Source organism: Hakea prostrata, chromosome 7, assembly GCF_041222555.1.
Source record: "Hakea prostrata isolate BN-2017 chromosome 7, UWA_Hpros_2, whole genome shotgun sequence".
NCBI lineage: Eukaryota > Viridiplantae > Streptophyta > Magnoliopsida > Proteales > Proteaceae > Hakea > Hakea prostrata.
In genome coordinates, this window is record NC_142606.1 from 15,071,413 (window position 1) to 15,090,487 (window position 19,075).

Genomic DNA, 19,075 nt, shown 5'->3' on the forward strand with positions numbered 1-19,075 from the left:
GAAAAAGGGTTTCACAAAAGAAAGTGATTCCATATTCTTTTATAGATTTTGTTTAGTTATATACTATTGAAGATGTACATTAAAGCCAATCTTTATTGGGTGGAAGTTCCTTCAAACAGGTTTAAACTCTTTAGAAGAAAAGTATATAATGTCTGACATCAAATGATTTTCATCTTGATGGTATGCTTATTCTCATACTTTTTCAGTTTTTTTTTAGCCAAGAATTTGTAAAGAGTTGCTTTTCTTATAAATTGAATTTTTTTGGCTTTGTATGGTGATGCATGACTGAGCATGCAACTATTTGACAAGAATGAAGAGTCATGTACAATATACCTTCATGGCCATTCAAAGGTTAGAAGTATCATTGTACATTGTAATGGTTTTCCTCTCTCTCTTTCTATATTCTTTTATTTTATATGAAATTTATTATCTCACTGGAGGAATTAAAGATATTATTCGAGAATTAATTGAATAATCTCAATTCATTGACCATATCTATAAAGAAAGGTCTCTCACCAAACAAAAAATCTTACATATAATCCAATATCTTACTCTCTCACCAAGATAACATTGAGAAAAAAATTGTGGTAAGTTAATATGTATTGATTTATGTGATTATACATATGTAGGGGGAATCTACTTGAAAAATCTCACATTCATGTCATCTTCCAAGTATTTTATGATTAAAAAAAAAGAAGCTAATCACTACTTAAAATATGAATTTGAAAACACTAAAACAGAGAAAATAGAAGCGATAAACTCAGATCTTATTAAGCCTTTCTAGGAATAAATAAGCAAGTACCAAAACGAAAGTTATTCCAAATCCTAAAGCCATATTTGTCAATTCCACAAACTAAAGCCATTGACATCATCCAAGATTTTTTCTTAAGTTGCCATGCAAATACATTTTCAAACAAGCAAAAAGGAATCCTTCCAAGAAAGAGAACTAATTTTCTTAAATCATCAACTTCCTCAAAGCTGTAAAGGAATTTTCAGTCATTTAAGCCAATTATCTGTGAATTCCTATTACATGTACCTAGTCTGCAATGTGAATGAATGATCAAAATAAGACCTTTCTACCAAAAAAAAAAATCAAAATAAGACCTGAGAGGTTAACTTAATTCTTTGATAGTTCCTCTTAGAAAGAGTACACCCTGGCAATCCCAGAAAAAGAGATTTCACGAAGCCCTAGAATCCCGAATTATCGTTATTCAATTTTTACTTCCTAATTTTAAGCAAAAATCCATTTATGCATTGGAGAAGTGACAGCCAAAGTAAAACAACTCCGATCGATCTCTATCATCCCACGAGGAATCACAGTAACGTCTGAAAATCCCCAAAAAGATTTTTCACAAACTCAATGCCTAATCTGTAATTCCACTCCACACAGATTGTTGACCCAAAAACAAATTCCACACACACTCTCTCTTACTGTGACAACCCAACATCCCCCAAAACCCGGAAAACATTGAAAAAGAAAATGAAAAGAAAGGAATCAGCATAAACAGTTCCAAATATAAATAAAAAAAACCTGAAAAGAAAAGCTAAAAACAAGATCCACCTCGAACACCTCTCCCGTCTTCTCTCTCTTCCTTCTCTGTCTTGTGTCCTACTCGTTCTTCCCCCAGAGATAACAGCAGGAGCAGCCGCAGCAGAAGAAGATGATCAAGTAAAGGCCGTTGCCGTAGAATTCAAGGTTTACCCATTTCAAATCCATGAACAGATTATAAGACCCAGTACCAAAATAATGAAAGAAGAAGAACCCAATTGGTTCTCTCGATGGGAAGAGGAGCTCCCTTCTCCAGATGAGCTTACGCCCCTTTCCCAAACCCTAATCACCCCAGACCTCGCTCTTGCTTTCGACATTCGAAACTCTAACAGCCCTCAAGGTCAAGGTCCAGCACCAGCACCTCCTCCTCCTCCTCCATCCTCACAACCCCACTCATCCGAGTTTGACTCGGCGGAGTTAGGTTCCGCCACCGCCGGAGACGAGCCAGCTCGGACCCTTAAGCGTCCTCGATTGGTATGGACACCTCAACTCCATAAGCGATTCGTTGATGCAGTTGCCCATCTCGGGATCAAGAACGCAGTCCCTAAGACGATAATGCAGTTGATGAGTGTTGATGGGTTGACTCGGGAAAACGTCGCGAGTCACTTGCAGAAGTATAGGCTTTACCTCAAGCGTATGCAGGGGTTGTCTGCCGGTAACGGTGGTAGTGGTGGAGCTGGTGGATTGTCCCCAACTGATGCTGCAACGGATCATTTGTTTGCGAGTTCTCCGGTTCCAAGACAGCTCTTGCATCCCGGCCCGCCGGGTTCAGATCACTTCTTGGTGGCGGCGTTGCAGGAGCAACACCGGCAACAGATGGCAGCGGCGGCGTTAGCGGCGCAGCAACAGCAATTTCATCACAGGCAGATGGGGCATTTTGGGTCGCCGCCGGGAGGACAATTCGATCATGGGTTTTTCTCACGGTCAGCTGTGAATAGGATGGGAGCTGCAATGCCGACGCAACCTCCGACGTATGTAGAGGATTTAGAGTCTGCTACTGGCGGAGGAGGTGGGAGGACTGTTCTTACTCTGTTTCCTACTGGTGATGATTGAAAACCTTTGGTAATTATGGCCTTTCTCCTTTGGTTACTAGCTGGGTCTTGTGGAATTTAGTTGGAGTCTGGAGAATTATGGGCTAATTGGGTTTCGCTCATCTAGGATTCTAGTTGTTGGAGTACCAGTAGTGTAGTAGTTGTTGTAGTTGCTCTTGTTGCTTTTAATGTTGGTTATCTAGGTAAGAATAAGGATGCCATGGGAGTCTAAATCTCCTTTCCAGATCCTAGAATTGCCTTCACTCTGCACTTCTGCTTCTGTTGTTGATTGTTGGTTTAGATTCGGGGTTCCTTTAGTGATTAATTTTGGTGGTAATGTCATTTCAGAGATTATTTGCATTGTCTGTCTTGGTCTGCATTCTGCTAATTGTCATAGTGTGACTGATAATTACTCATGATGTCACAAATGGGGTTGAGTGGTTTCAAGCTTTTTGGGGCCTTAATAACAGTGTTCTATTGGGGTCTCTCTTGATCTCTTGTAGTTGTATTTTTCATAATTGAGTGTCAAGAGTTTTCCTAGAATGTGAACTTGTGGGTATGCAGATGGTGGTAGATGATGCAATTCAGTTATGAGAATGCTTTGGAGCATGTTGGTTTCCATTCCATAATCATAAGCTGCGAAGTTTCGGGGAAGCTCCACTACTCTAACTTGTGTAATCTCATTCTCAAACCATGATTTATTTTGTTATTGGTAGAGGAGAGGGATTAGAACCGTGGCATTCTTTTAGTTGATGTAAATTGTGTGATTAGGAGACCCCCTGTATTAGGGGGAACTTGTTGGGAATTCTTATGCTTTTTAAACATTAAGTGTAACTCAATGCTCCAAGGACGCCAGTTGTAATGTGAAATTTCTAAACTAATCAGCTTACTATCTCTTTGAAGATCGTGTTTATTTATGTATAAGTTCTTGCAGGAATCATTAAAATATGCCATTATGTGAATAAATCTTTGATCTCTTGAGTGTGTAGATTTACCTGTAGATTTTGTTGTATTTGAAGAGTGCCTAAGTTCCGTTAAAATTATTTGGAATTAAGAAGACAATTATTATTTATTTAATTGAGGAGAGCAATCGGTCATAGAAAAATTTCCCATCCATTAGCAAACCAAAGGGAAGATGATGAAACTGTTAAAGAAATGATGAAAACTGTTAAAAGAATAAGCAGGTAGGAATTAGTTCGCCCCTTCACTGAATAAATTTCTGGGTGCCTTCAAAATTTTATTAGATTGTAGCAAACTTTGTTGTACTGAAGAATTGGTTATTAATCCTGAAAGCCAGGCAACTCTCTAAGATTTTGCAGGAGGTATCTACATTTTAAAACCCAGCTGATGACTAAACCTTCGAAAGACTTAACAGTTGTGAACTTAATAGCTTTCCTTCTTTGCCTTAAGTGGGCAAAGAGAGCATTGTCTGACAATCACTGCTGCTTCCATCTATGCAAGATTTCCAAAGGAAGCTAGCATCAAATATATATTTTAATAGGTTTCACAACTTATTTGACACAACTAGAATGAATGGGATATTCTTGGTCCAAGTTTCATCTTAGGTGGTATTATAAACTTATTCTCAAGATCTATGTTCTGATCTCATTGTAAAGTTGGGATTACTTACAGTCAGCAGTATGACAGTTAAGTTGGTTAGCAATAGTGTGAAGGCCCTGACAGGCTCTGTGTTTCAGTTTCATCTCAACAGTTTTGCAATATAACGAGTCACACTATTTATTCTGTGTATGCTAATACAACCATAACAGAAATATCTGAACTCTGGCTTACAGTTGCCTTTCTTCACTAGCTACTTATGTTCTGTTTAGTAATTGCTTGGAGTTCCTTTAAGAGACAATAACTGAAGATTATCTGATGATCCCTTGCTGTCAAAGGGGATGCATGATGAATTCTGACATGGTGTTGTTTCTTTATTAGAAAAGAAGTGAGGAACAAAATCTCACTTGGCAGTTCCTTCTGCCATTATGAGAACATTTTTGTTATCCAGACATTATTTGGTAAAACATTTACTCAGTCATTTTACATATAAGAGGAGAGGTGTCTCCTTTGCACAAAAGATTTCTGAGGTTTTGGGTTCTGCATTTTTGAAAGATCCTACAGTTGCTAGGTTTGAAAGAGTCACATTCGGAGTGTTCTTATCTTTTATTGAATCAGCAATTTGTAGGTTGGCAGTAGTTCAATTCGACAAAACCACATTCAAGCTTGGAATGCCATGAATATCTATTGTTGGAGGTTAACTTGTGATGTTGATTAGCAGCTGTTAGAATGCACCAAGATGGTCATGGTATTTTTGGTTTGGGTCAAGATATCCTTTTAATAGTTTTAAGTGAAAGTAAATCTACAGGGAGTAGATGTAGACAGCAAGGAAATAAAACAATAAGCCGGTTACTAAGATTTATTGCCCCATTGCCCCCCATTTAGGTTTACAATGCTTTGTTATACAGGAATTCCTATCTCTCCATTTCCTGGGCGTGTGAGGGACCGGGGACTGGAATTATGTTGGTCTCCATTTTGGGATGAAAAGGGGAAAAAGAAAAAGGAAGATGAAACTTTCTGGGCTTCTACACTCTCATGCTTAAAGCGAAATCCAACCTAGAAGATTGCATGTATATGCTTTAAGCTACTCTCTAGTTGACTGAACTTGGAAGGTGTTTCAATCTTCCAAGAAAGAGAGAAGAAGATTCATAGTATTGTTCTTGCAACAATAACTGAGGCCCTCATGGTTTCCAGGTAAGTCCTCTGCAGAAGGTAAAGTCTTCAAGTAAAATCAGACCAAAGAAGGGCTATTATATTTGAAAATTTTCATTTCAAATTGCTTTCCTGGAAATAAAAGGAGCTTGAACAGAAAAAAATATGATGATAGTGAAAGGGAACATGGAACATTTACAAAGAAAGGAAATACAAGAAGAAGCTCATAAATAATCATATTAATCTGGTCATGGCTCTGATGCATCAGCTACCTTTTAAGGTAATTTTCCATGAATTGGTGTGCTTTTTGGGTTAGCCAAGCAGGAAGGAAGAGATTTCACTTTGGGTGTTCAAAGCTAAAAGCCTATGATTTTGGGTGAAGTTCTGCAGCCATTGATGAACTAGAAGTGGAGTACCTGAGTGGGAAGCGGTTAAGTAACAGCAGAGAACAATAAATTACACTACATATCCAAGGGAACCAGTCTCAAACTCCCACTAGCTACAGGTCCAGTATATGATTCCTTGTTGATTTTGAAGGTCCCATTAGTGCACTTTGGAGTTAATTATTGCCCCCATAAGAATATGTCATTTCAATCTCTCATCAGAGATCAAGATTCCAGAACTAGTTCTTGTTTTTAGCTCATAGGCCAAATTCAAACAGTGAAGCCTGGTTTTAAACTCCATTTAGTGGGGATTAGTTGAGTTGAGCTGAGCTGAGCTGATTCGATTCAATTCAATTCATCAACTTGTGGTAGTTGAATTATTATTTATTTGGAAAGAAATTGATTGGATAATGTCAAGTGGAAAACAAACAATGGTTGCCACAAACGTGTTAAGGATGTGGGTTCCTCCTTCTTGCTTGGCGGAAAGTGACTGTCAAAGAATATTTTCCAACCTGCTTTGATCTTCTTTTGGAGATTGACCCTGAGTCCTCCTTTCTGCTGTTTAATGATCACAGATCCCTTATCTTTCTTGTGCTGTTCTTCTACCTATGTATGTATACAAGGAATTTTATTTTTTTTCAGGTGCTACAAGATCATTTGTCTCCATGTAAGATCATGAATTGCATATTTAGAGAGATATAAATGGGATGAGGTTGTTGTTTTTATGAGTGCATCCATCGCAGATCCACACAAGAGAAACCAGCTGTATTTAGGAGACAAATGTCACAGTCATGTCCCAACTAATAATTGAGAAAATATGAATGGTTGCAAAGAAATGTTTTGATAGAGGTTGTTAGGTATGAGATATTTTTTTAAGTTGTGGGTGACGATTATCCAATTTTGTTTTTTAATGAAAATTGTGACGTTTGATAGATAACATAAAAATTCCTTCATCTCTTGATAAAATAATTTTTAATCTTTTTTTTTTTAAGGTTCTGGTGAAGGGAATATATTTATATATATATTTTTTAACTGAAGTTCACTGAGGCGAGCTTAAGACACACCTTGACTACATCCTTTGGAGGTTAGTTCTTACATGTATAATTTAAATATGAGAAAGAAGTTCACTTGGCCTTGAGAGGTTGAGAGGATTCAAACTCTTGACATCTTTACTATGAAAAGTATTCTTTTTTATTGCACACAAAAATAGTTAGCGATGGGAATAACATCAAGTTTGGGCTGGGCTTAGAGTGGCTTTGGCCCAACCCAATGCTACTCAAAATACAAGATGCTAAGAAGAAGGAAAAGGATCCCATAACTAATGGACCTGAGCTTCATATAATAATAAGAAGTGGCCCTAATGAAATTTCTATTGGTTAACTGGGCTTAAATCAACGTGACTTGTGTTGTAAATCAAGCTTTTCCTGGGCTGGACTGGGCTGGACTGAGCTACATATCTTCCTTCGCCTGAGAAGTGAGAACAAGGTTTTCGATTGAAGCGGTGGCTACATCCCATCTCTTCGTCTCCTGCCTTGGCGGTGTTCCTCCACCACATTTGCATTTGTCAAATTTACGCGAAAATAGACCTTGTGGTGACAGGAAGGCAGGGAAATAATTAAAATTATCCGTGGATAACCATGGATCTTTTGTGTTTTGTAGCTGCCGAGTACAAAGCTTGCAGGAGTTTCTTCGGCTATTCCCATGGAGGCTGAAGCCATTAGAAATGGTCTCTCTCTCTCTACTGGTATGCTGCTACTTTGACTCTTTCTAGTCTAGTTTCACGCGTGAAGGTATGTATGGCTTCTTCTGTTCTTGACTGGGCCAGTTGCCTCTCAATAAATGCATTAACACATTCTTGAGGTTGCTAGTACACCTTCTCATCCTCTTCTAGTGCTTGGTCTAATTAATGAATGTGGTTTTTTGTCTAACCAGGCCATATTGTAGAGTATGATTCCCCCAAGAAGTTGCTAGAAATTGAGTCCTCTTCGTTTTCAAAGCTTGTCAAGGAGTATCTTCAAGAATGTAAATCCTAGTTTCTAAACAAGTGACTGTTTTGTATGTAGAGTGTAAGCAAGATGCACCAAAGTTGGTGTAGTAGGTGTTTGAGACTCCTTGTAATCATTTGGATTGAATTTGACACTAAATTGAAATATCAAGTGGGGAAGAAAAAGAAGAAAAAAAAATCACTTTTCTTTATACTTACAAAAAAATTTGAGAGCAAATTTTGTAGTCCACTGGTGTCATTAAACAGCCATAATGGCCTATCTTGTTGCACATCAGAACTGTGAACGTTTGGCTCTGCTGGTTGAAGTTGTTCACAAAGATGGACGTTTGGATCTAATCAGCACCACCTCGGCCATTTGCCAGTATCACCCATGCCCAACTTAGATGTGGATCATCTTCCTTCCTTCCCTATGCCCTCCATACACAGCTTCAGGTGGGGTTGTCTCAACCTGAGTGTTTGATGGGAGATGATAACACTAACCTTGGGAGAGCTGAACCGGATTTCCCCAACTACCTCTACATTTACCAACCCAACCCCCTTCCTTTCAAGTTCTTGTTGTTATGCTCAGAAGGTTCAGGGGAACGAACAAGAGAACAAAATTGGATGATGTCAAGTGGAAAACAAACAAGGCTTGCCACAAACGTGTAAGGATGATGTGGGTTCCTTCTTGCTTGACGGAAAATGACATTCTCAAAGAATATTTTCCAACCTGCTTTGATCTTCGTTTGGAGATCGACTCTGAATTCCCCCTTTCTGGTGTTTAATGATCACAGTTCCCTTTTCTCCTCCTGCTGTTCTACCTATGTGTATATGTATGTGTACAAGGATTTTTGCAGGGGCTACCAATAAACTGTACTACAAAGATAATCCGTCTCGATGAAGATCATGAATTGCATATTTAGATTTGATATAAATGGGATAAGGTGGTTATATTTATGAGTGTATTTATTAGGAAACATGTATGCAAATACTAATGCCCCTATAGTATGCAAAGAAATATGTATGCAAATTAACAAAGATTGTTAGGTATGAGATAAATTTTTGGGATAAATGCTATAGCCCCTATATTATAGTTAGGGGTGTAAACGGACTGGATTTGGATCGGAGAGTGGTAATTCCACATCTTATTATATTTGGACGGATTCAGATAATATCCTATCGATTTTCGGACGGATGCAATCGGATTCGGATGATAGTCGGATGGTGATTTTCTTAAGTAGATTCTTGTAAATGGGCATGAATGCAGATTGAATAAAAGTTTTCGACTACCTGTTTACATCTTTACCATTTTATTTGTGAGCGTTAGGTTTGAAATTTAAAATTTTAACGACTTTGGTAGCTATTTTAATAGAAAATCTAGAAAAGAAGTCATATATCACAGGTAAAAAATTTATAAAATAAGAAAAATAAATCTAAATAAGTAACTTAATCGGATAATTTTATCGGACGGATAATAATCGGTAAGAAATGGGTATACCATATCCACATCCTATTAGTAATGGAACATATTCGGATACCCCTAAACGGATGCGGATATAAATTGGAAATGGACTTCGATTATCCATTACACCCCTAATTATAGCCTAAGAAAAAGAAAAGTTCTTAATCTTCCTCTCGATGACCCTCAACCCAGCTCCTTCCTCTACTTTGATAAAACCCAAAATCAAGATTCAAAATATAAGATAATAAAAATTTGGTAAGTTTTTATTTTTTTTAATTTTTATATAGTTACTTTTCAAGTTAATTTTTAGTTTTTATTATTCACATTCCAATTTTATGTTGTCAATTTTAGGATATTCCTACTTTCAATAAATTTTTGTTTATTTACTGTGTACTTTGACGTTATCATTCTCACAAAATAAAAATAATTTATGAATTTTTTTTTCATACTCCAAAAATGATTAGAATAGAAGTGTAAATTTGGAACTTCATATGCTTTTTTCTCTTTTCTAAATGAAGATGATATTGTGTTTTGGCTTCTTAATTCTAGAAGGAGTAAAACAGACATTAAACATTCAACAGTAATAAGTCTTAATATCATTAAAACTGAAGGAGATAATAGTAATTTCATAAATGGCAAAGTCATTTTAGTAATTAAACTATAATACAAGGAGACAAAAATAATTATTCCTATTTTTTTAATTATGAATGACGATTATCCAATTTTATTTTTAATGAAAAATGTGATGTGGGATAGATAGCATAAAAATTCCCTCATCGCTTCACGATAAAAATATTTTTACTCCTTTTTTAATGTTAGAACTTACAAGGAATATGAGAATAATTCAAACGTTCTACCCTAAAAAAAAAATTATTAGGGATAAGAGATGTTGGAACTTGGAAGGACTTAACATAAAGTTCTGGGCTGGGCTGGGCTGAAGCTGGTGTTGGCCCAATTAGCGCACCCAGGGTTGGCTACTTGGTTTAAAATTGTAGAACAGTTTGTGGAACCCAATTCCATTCCAGGCTTATGCGACACGTATATTAAAGATGGATATTTCATTTAAAATATGTGGTGGAGGAATGTGAAAGAAGCACAATCTTCTACTCTAGCAGATAATAGATCACAATTCTCCTAAAGAACAGGGATGTTGGTGAGCTCTTATATAGCATTCACATCCTTAACAATTAGCAATCCTACAATTCCCATTCATTATAACATGAGTTAGAATTTCGTTTATAAGATGTGACAATAAATTATCTTATGGACAATATTAAAATAAAAAAATAATAAACCCCTCTACTACATCCCTAGTACTTTTCTTTTTCTCACCGCAGGTAATCTTGAATCTTTTGTGTGGTAAAAAAAGTCCACGAAACAGGAAAAACATCCTTTGTTGTTCAAAAGTATTTTTTGTGCAGTGCACATATATATCAAATGATTGACTGAAAAAACAAAATATATATAGGACTATTGAAGATTTTCAAAATTTAAAATTAAGCTTTTAATTTCAGCCAATCATTTTATATATATTATATATATATATGTGCACAAAACGCATGGAAATGAATAGAACGCGTGGTTGGCAGTATGTAATTTTGTAATTCGTGGAAATGAATAGAACGCGTGTTTGAGAGAATAAGGACCCAGCACCTTTACTAGTTTTAAGGTAACATTACGGGAGCATTACAGAGAATTCAGAACCACCATTTTCCTAATTCACAGGATGTACAGCCATTCGCACACGATATAACCAAGTGAGCAAATTCAATGTCAGAGACTCAGATACGCCATTTCCTTCGTAACCTGCAAATGCTCCTTCTGCTCATGACTTATGACTCATCCAGGTTCCTGGCATTGTTACTTGTGAGTGACTGAACTCTCCAAGAAAGGCCACCCTCCAACCTCTTTGAATAGGTGCAGGGGAGAATCAATGGTTCATTGAAGAAGTCCACCAAGATGCTAAAGGTTCTTTATCCCCAAACACCTCTCTCTTCCTTCTAGGAACGGCATTGAAAGGGTTTCTTTCTCTCTTCCTCTTCAATATTTTAAACAAGTTTTTTTTTTTTTTTATTGTCCTTTAACAGGTTCAATTGTGTCTAAAAGTGGTATTGAAACTCCAATACTGATCTGTGTCTTTTAGGAACTCTATAAGGTAGAAATGGTGGTTGTGATATTAGAGTTTTCACAATATTTTTGCATAGGAGATTGGACAAACTGTGGTGATTGCAACTGATAAGATTGGGCCTGCTGAACCAAGCCATCAAATTATACACAAGAAAAAAGTCCAAGCATGGATGCCTTTCCTGCTGATATTTTAGTATTCTATTTGCAACCTTCAACAGTTACCATTCTACATGGTTTTTCTGCTTCTTCACACCTAATCTTGTTATTGATTTTATCAACATCCTGGGTTTACAAGAAATGTTTGATGCCTACTCTTGAGAATACGAGACCTGCAGGGAGGAATAATTCATACTTTTTGTACTACTGGCTAGCCCTTATTTCTTCCATGGGTTTGTCTTTCTGTGATCTTCTCCTTTACATGATAAACTATGTCTTTAGGGATAGACCTTCTTGGTCTGATCTAAATCTTTGTACCCAATTGGATTTTATACTCAGAATAGCCACTTCACTTGTTATCTCTACTTACCTGCACACCCATTTTTCTCATTCACGGGAGAGAAGATTCCCTATTCTAATGAGGATTTGGTGGGCCTTCTACTTCCTCACATCTTGTTCTTATTTTGTTATACATCTTGGCTTGTATTGGAAGCATTTGCCCTTGCCATTTCTACTCTGGATCTCTGATGTTGTGTCCATTATTTTTGGCTTGTTCTTCTGTCATATTGGGTTCTTTGGCAATGAACAAAAAGAAGATGCCCATCTTTTGGAGCCTCTTGTTTAAAACTAGTTCCGGTCAAAGTGACAGTGAAGATGGACAGAGACCAAGTGTTACTGGAGAAGGTGTAAGTTGTTATGCAAATGCCAATCTTCTCAGCATTTTTACTTTTTCTTGGATGAACCCTTTGCTTGCACTCGGTTATAAAAAAACAGTTGATCTCGAAGATGTTCCTGAGCTTTCTAACTGCGATAGTGCCAGTGCAGTCTTTGCTCGTTTCAAAAGTAAACTTGATGGGAACAGTGGTAATGGTGGTCAAATAAATACAACCAAATTGGTGAGAGCATTAATTCTCTCAATGTGGAGGGAGATTGTATGGACTGGTCTACTCTCCATTGTCGGCACATTGGCCTCCTATGTTGGACCGTTCCTTATCGATGTCTTTATTCAATACCTCAATAGCCCTCACCAACTAAATTACAAAGGCTATGTGTTGGTGTTAACTTTTTTCCTTTCAAAACTTGTGAGGTGCTTTTCAGAAAGGCATTTGTTCTTTCAATTACGAAAGATGGCCGTTAAAGTTCGTGCTGCCCTATTCTCAATTGTTTACAGGAAAGGTACCAACCTTTCAAGCCAATCAAAGCAATGCAACACTAGTGGGGAAAACATCAATTTGATGAGCGTTGATGTTGATAGGATTGGATTTTTCAGTTGGTACTTGCATAATATATGGAAGGTGCCTACTCAGATTGCTTTAGCATTGTTGATTTTGTACAGAAACCTAGGAATTGCTTCACTTGTAGCTTTTGTTGCTACGATGATTTTGATGCTAGCAAATATCCCACTGGGAAAGTTACAAAAGAGATTTCAAGGGGAACTAATGGATTCTAAGGATCGAAGAATGAAGCTAACATCAGAGGCTTTGAGGAATATAAGAATTCTCAAACTCCAAGGATGGGAAATGAAGTTCTTGACTAAAATAATTGAGCTCAGGAACTTCGAAACAAAATGGTTAAAGAAGTTACTTTATTCATCATCTATCATTGACTTTATCTTCTTGGTTGCTCCCATGTTTGTATCTATGGTAACTTTTAGTTTTTGTATGCTTATCGGAATTCCTCTAGAGTCGGGAAAGATTTTATCTACACTTGCAACATTTGAAATATTACAAGTGCCCATTTATAGTCTCCCTACTACAATCTCCATGGTTGTTCAGACTAAAGTTTCTCTCGATAGAATAGTCCTATTCTTATGTTTGGATGATAACCAATTGAATATAGTACAAAACCTTCCAAGAAATGGTGTTGAGATTGCAGTTGAGATGGTCAACGGAAATTTCTCTTGGGACATTCATTCCCCTGACATTACATTAAAAGAGCTTAATTTCACTATGTACCATGGTATGAGAATTGCTATTTGTGGTTCTATTGGATCAGGCAAGTCAAGTCTACTTTCATGCATCTTAGGAGAAATGCCAAAGATATCCGGATCCATTACGTTGAATGGCACGAAAGCTTATGTTGCACAATCCCCTTGGATACAAAGTGGCAAAATAGTAGACAATATATTATTTGGTAAGGTGATGGATAAGGAAAGATATGAGAGGATCCTAGACGCATGTTCATTAAAGAAGGACCTCGAATTATGTCCTTTTGGGGACCAAACTATCATTGGGGAGAGAGGTATGAATTTGAGTGGTGGGCAAAAGCAAAGAATCCAGATAGCACGTGCTCTTTACCATGATGCTGATATTTATATACTTGATGATCCATTTAGTTCTGTGGATGCTCATACAGGAACGCATTTATTTAAGGTAGATGTTCTTCAACCTTTATATCCATTATAACTCGCTACTCAATCACAACATCATTTTACTTTTCAGTATAAATGGTTTGAACTAAAAATTAAAATTTTGATTAAATAAAAGAAAATTTTTAAGGACACTCCAAGATAAATGACCAAAAGCATAGACACTGCAAAACGAAGAGATTAAGGGTAATTTAGGTATTTTGGAACTATCTAACTATAACTTAACAAAATTTGCTGATGGAGTCTACTATTATGCAAATCCAAGTGACATTTTGTGGGGGTCATTATCCCTTTGGCATAGTTTTTGGGTGTTTATTCTTTTCACCAATTATCTTGGGGAGTCCTTGTGCCATAAATAATAATGCCACTTTAAATGAACATGATATACAAACACATGATATTGACTAATGCATATTCTTGCATAAACCTATATTGTTTGATGTAGTTCATGTTATAAAAAGAGAAGATCATATATAACATTTTGCCTTTTTGAATAACTAAATTTTTTTCTAGTGCCTAATATGAATATCGAAATTTTTTTTTATAGGAATGTTTGCTTGGAATTTTGGATTCAAAAACAGTAATATATGTTACTCATCAAGTAGAATTTTTATCTTCTGCTGATCTCATCCTGGTGAGAATAAACGACTTTTCTCTTTGAACTTTATATCCATTCATTTGATAAAAAATGTTTTTTTTCTTCTTGTTTTGTAGGTTATGAAAGAGGGAAGGATTACTCAAATAGGAAAGTACAAAGAAATTCTTAGTTCTGGATTTGACTTTATGGAGTTAGTAAATTCACATAAGAAAGCATTACACGACCTTAATTCTATTGAGTGTGAGGTTTCTACTGATAATATAGTTAATAGTGAAGAAGATGGTAATATATTGTATGAAGAAAAATGCACTCAAGATGATGAGGGTAAAGAACCTAAACATAGCAACACTGAAAAACTAGTTGGTTCAGAAGAAAAACTTATTGATCAAGAAGAGAAGAGAGAAAAGGGTAGAGTTAGTCTCCAAGTTTACTATGGAAGTATGTAACCTCGGTGTATAAAGGGGCTCTAGTACCATTCATATTGTTAGCACAAGTTCTTTTTCAAGTTCTCCTAATAGTTAGTAGTTATTATATGGTAACGGCTATTCCCAGTTCAGAGGATTCGACACCTCACATTGGACGATCTACTCTCATCGCTATTTATAGTACTTTATTCCTCGGAAGTTCCCTTTGTGTGCTTATAAGGTCCATGCTCATCATAACTGTTGGATATAAAACATCTACTCTTTCTTTTCAACAAAATGCATATGTGCATTTTCCGGGCCCCTTTATCATTTTTTGATTCTACTCCAAGTGGAAGAATTTTAAATCGGGTACGTATAAATTACTATTTGTTCTTGGATTCAAATGATATGATATTGCTTTATAATATAAATGAATGTGATTTTAAATAAACAAATTAAATTTCCTTTTCTAAATAGGTATCTGTAGATCAAAGTGCAGTTGATACTTCTATCCCGCATCAATTTGAAGAATTTCTTGTCTCTATCATTGAATTCTTAGGAATTGCTGTTGTGATTTCACAAGTTGCATGGAAAATGTTAGTGGTTTTTATTCCATTAATTGTCTCATGCATTTGGTATCAGGTAATTTTGTGGCTAATTTTAATTCTTTGGTTTTTGGTTTTTGGTTTTTTTTTTTTCCTTTCTTTTTTCTTGTGTTGAAATTGAATTTATTTACTCTTGATCAAACTTTCATTTCAAATTTAGTACTATTTTCCTAGCAATAATTTAAACTTCATATTCTTCATGACTTCTTTAAGAATTCAGCCAAGACCAAAATGATACTTGTTCATCTTAACATAATTTTTATCTAAAAACTTAGGTCATAAAATTTTCAAGATATAGTCAAAATATTTGTATGTGTATAATTTATCTACTATACTCTTTTCTAACGTTTTCCTATAACACATACATGTTGAGATGTCATTATATAAGGAGATCTCCTATACAAAGATTCCATTATTTCACTAATTGTATATTCTTTAAGATGTTCTGCAATATATTTATTGTCTTTCCTTTCTTTTTTTAATTTTGCAATTAGAAATATTACATATCCACGGCAAGAGAATTGTCAAGGTTGGTTGGAGTTTGTCAAGGTTCAATTATACAACACTTTTCTCGAATCAAGTTTAGGTTCAACTACAATCAAATGCTTTGGCCAAGAAAAGAGATTTATGGATATAAACTTCAAGTTGGTGGATGGTTATATCCGACCCATTATTCATTTCTCTGGTGCAATTGAATGGTTATGCTTTCGCATGGATATGTTAGCATCCATTACATATGCTCTCTCTCTAATTTTCTTGATCTCAGTGCCAGATGGAGCATTTGATCCTGGTAAATAGTTGAACTTGAGAATTTATAAAATTATCCTTTATGAAAATCAATTAATTGGTTCACATAAGGTTTTAATCTCCTATCTCTCAGGTGTTTTAGGGTTAGCAGTCACATACGGACTTGGTTTCAGTATGCAAGGAGTTATATGGGATCTTTGTAGTCTTGAGAATAAAATTATATCAATTGAGAGAATATTACAATACACTTGCATCCCAAGTGAGCCCCCTTTATTGATAGAAGAAAATAGGCCAGATCATGAATGGCCATCAGGGAAAATTGACATTATTGATCTACAGGTAATCCTAATTCTAGTTCATCAATTTCATATTTTATTACTTGTTTTCTTGTATTTTTTTTTTTTTCTTCCAAGATAAACTCTTAAAGCTTACTTCATGGATAATTCTTCAATTCATGTGCTCATGGAATTTGACTAAAGTTTAATTATATGATGCATAAAATATATGTAGGTTAGATATGCTCCACACCTACCTCTTGTCTTGCGAGGCCTCACATGCACTTTTCCTAAAGGGATGAAGATTGGCATTGTTGGGAGAACAGGATGTGGTAAATCAACTCTAGTTCAAGCTCTCTTTCGTATGGTTGAGCCCATAGCTGGTCAAATTTTGATAGATGATATAAACATTTCCAAAATTGGACTTCATGACCTACGAACAAGATTAAGCATCATACCACAAGAACCAACAATGTTTGAAGGGACCCTAAGAAGTAATCTTGACCCACTTGAAGAATATACTGATGAACAAATCTGGGAGGTATGATTTTCTTGATAGATGCACCTTTCAAAGGCAAGGGGAGACCACCCCCAACAACACAAACCAACAGGACCACGGACCAGGGGAACGGAGGACAAAACGCACGGCCAAAACACCAAGAGGAAGCCAGGCAGAAAAAAACAAAGAACACGACCCGAAGACCCCGGGGGAGCCGAACCAAGGAAAAAGAGAGAGAGGGGCAAAAAAAACGGGAGCACAAACACCCGGCAAACAGGCAAAAAAAAGGGACAGAGCAAAAGACGACAAACAAAAAACAGACAACCAAGGGACCCAAGGAAAGAGGCGGGAAGGCACAAAAAGCCACACCACAAAGAACCAGGACACATACCGAAAAGCGGACAAAAAAAAGAGCAAGGCAGAAAAGGAGACCGGCAAACAAACAAGGGCGACGGAAAAAGCGGGGCGAGGGGCCCACCGGAAAGGGGGAGGCGCGGGGAATATATTTTATTTTTATTTGTCAAGGGCGGGGTGGGTTTTTGCCTTCGGGTTGCCCAATCTCTGAGTGTTGGTTTCACTAGTATATATAGACCCCTTGTTTAGTAGTCTTTTCCTTAACTCATCTTTTATGATCTATATATTCAATGTCATCCTGAATGACCAAGCAATGTGATAAACTGACATGGACTTCTATTGTATTAGGCTTTAGATAGATGCCAACTTGGTGATATAGTTAGAGAAAACGAGAGGAAGCTTGATTCTACAGGTTGGTTTCTTTTTATATTCACTCTATGTAAGTATATTAGGTGTACATAAGTGTGTTATTTTATATATGCAAACTTAGAGTGCAATCAAATATTACAAGCGCTGCTCCTTCTCTAATAATTAGTGGAAGAAAAGTTAAGAAAATTAATATTAGATGCTAATCCATTTTCATACGTGGTTTTAATAGTGATTGAGAATGGAGAGAATTGGAGCGTGGGTCAAAGACAACTATTTTGTTTAGGAAGAGTATTACTTAAAAAGAGCAAAATACTAGTCCTTGATGAAGCTACTGCTTCAGTTGATACTACAACTGACTATTTGATTCAACAAACGCTTAAAGAACACTTTTCAAGTTGTACTGTTATCACAATTGCACATCGAATAACATCAATACTTGATGTTGATATGGTCATGCTTCTTGAGGATGGTTAGTAAAAATTAAATGGTTTCTTTTGAGTTTGGTATAGAGCTTATCATCATTTTTTAGTGATTGCATTTCATTAAAGTGAAATAATTTCTTATGCAGGCCTTGTTCTAGAATATGATTCTCCAACCAAATTGCTCGATATCAAGTCCTCATTATTTGCAAGGCTTGTTAAGGAATATACTCAAAGATTTAAATGTCTAAGACTTGTTGTAAATGTTTGAATGCAAATATATTGGATTAGATAATTAAAATGCATGTATATATCGATTATGAAAAACAAAGATATCTAAAGATATTGTTTGTTATAGATACTAAGATTTGTTGGCTTTGACATTCTACTATATTTATTTTTCATGTTAAAAAAACCAACTTAGAGTTGTTAAGTGGTAGAATAAAAATGTGAAGTAATGCCCTCTAAAGTCTACCAATGGGGAAACCTTTTCAAATCACCTCTTAATTCCGAAATTTCCTTGAATGGTTGGTGGTAGTTTTATTTATTTATTATGTTTTGCCTAAATAGTTTTCATCAATTCTTGTCATGATTAAGTATTTCATCTCACAATGTTTTTTCTTTTTCATGGTTATGTATTTGGATTCAAAAGTTTCAAAACCATTTCTAAATTGACAATTTTTTTTTTGGGTTTTGGGTGAACCCTAACAATTTAAATCATCCAAAAACCAATCACATGAAAAGTTATTTTAACCTAAAAATATGTGGCTAGATTTTTAACAAAAAAAGAACACCTTTATTTACTAAAATAAGATTGTGGACATCAACTGACACTAAAATTTGAAAGTTGAAATATCCCAAGTTTTAAAGTTATGATTATCGAAGGAATGATGAATTCCAAAAGTTGGAAGTTTTAAGTTCCTTTCATTGAGAATAACAGAAATTAGGTACAAAAATTCTTAAGATGTCAAAGAAATTTTATCCAGATTTTATTTAAATGTCATGAATATCTCAAGTGTTCACATTATATAAATTC

General features: G+C 35.8%; 1 protein-coding gene and 1 pseudogene across 2 annotated transcripts in view; both read left to right on the top strand.

The window, feature by feature from the left end:
• The first annotated feature begins 1,311 nt into the window (after positions 1–1,311).
• On the top strand, positions 1,312–6,275 carry LOC149010081 (transcription factor MYBC1 pseudogene; annotated as a pseudogene). The gene is made up of 2 exons (XR_016174625.1): positions 1,312–2,611; positions 3,145–6,275. The product of XR_016174625.1 is annotated as a transcription factor MYBC1 pseudogene (transcript).
• Positions 6,276–11,211: 4,936 nt separating this feature from the next.
• The window catches only part of LOC149010082 (ABC transporter C family member 3-like), a 32,837-nt gene continuing 24,973 nt past the window's right edge, over positions 11,212–19,075 (top strand). Inside the window, 11 exon segments of the mRNA XM_089161554.1 lie at positions 11,212–12,023; positions 12,025–13,773; positions 14,317–14,403; positions 14,484–14,783; positions 14,786–15,055; positions 15,057–15,140; positions 15,249–15,413; positions 15,871–15,948; positions 15,950–16,166; positions 16,257–16,462; positions 16,634–16,939. Of these exon segments, the coding sequence (XP_089017680.1) occupies positions 11,412–12,023; positions 12,025–13,773; positions 14,317–14,403; positions 14,484–14,783; positions 14,786–15,055; positions 15,057–15,140; positions 15,249–15,413; positions 15,871–15,948; positions 15,950–16,166; positions 16,257–16,462; positions 16,634–16,939 (4,074 nt within the window). The 5' untranslated portion in view covers positions 11,212–11,411.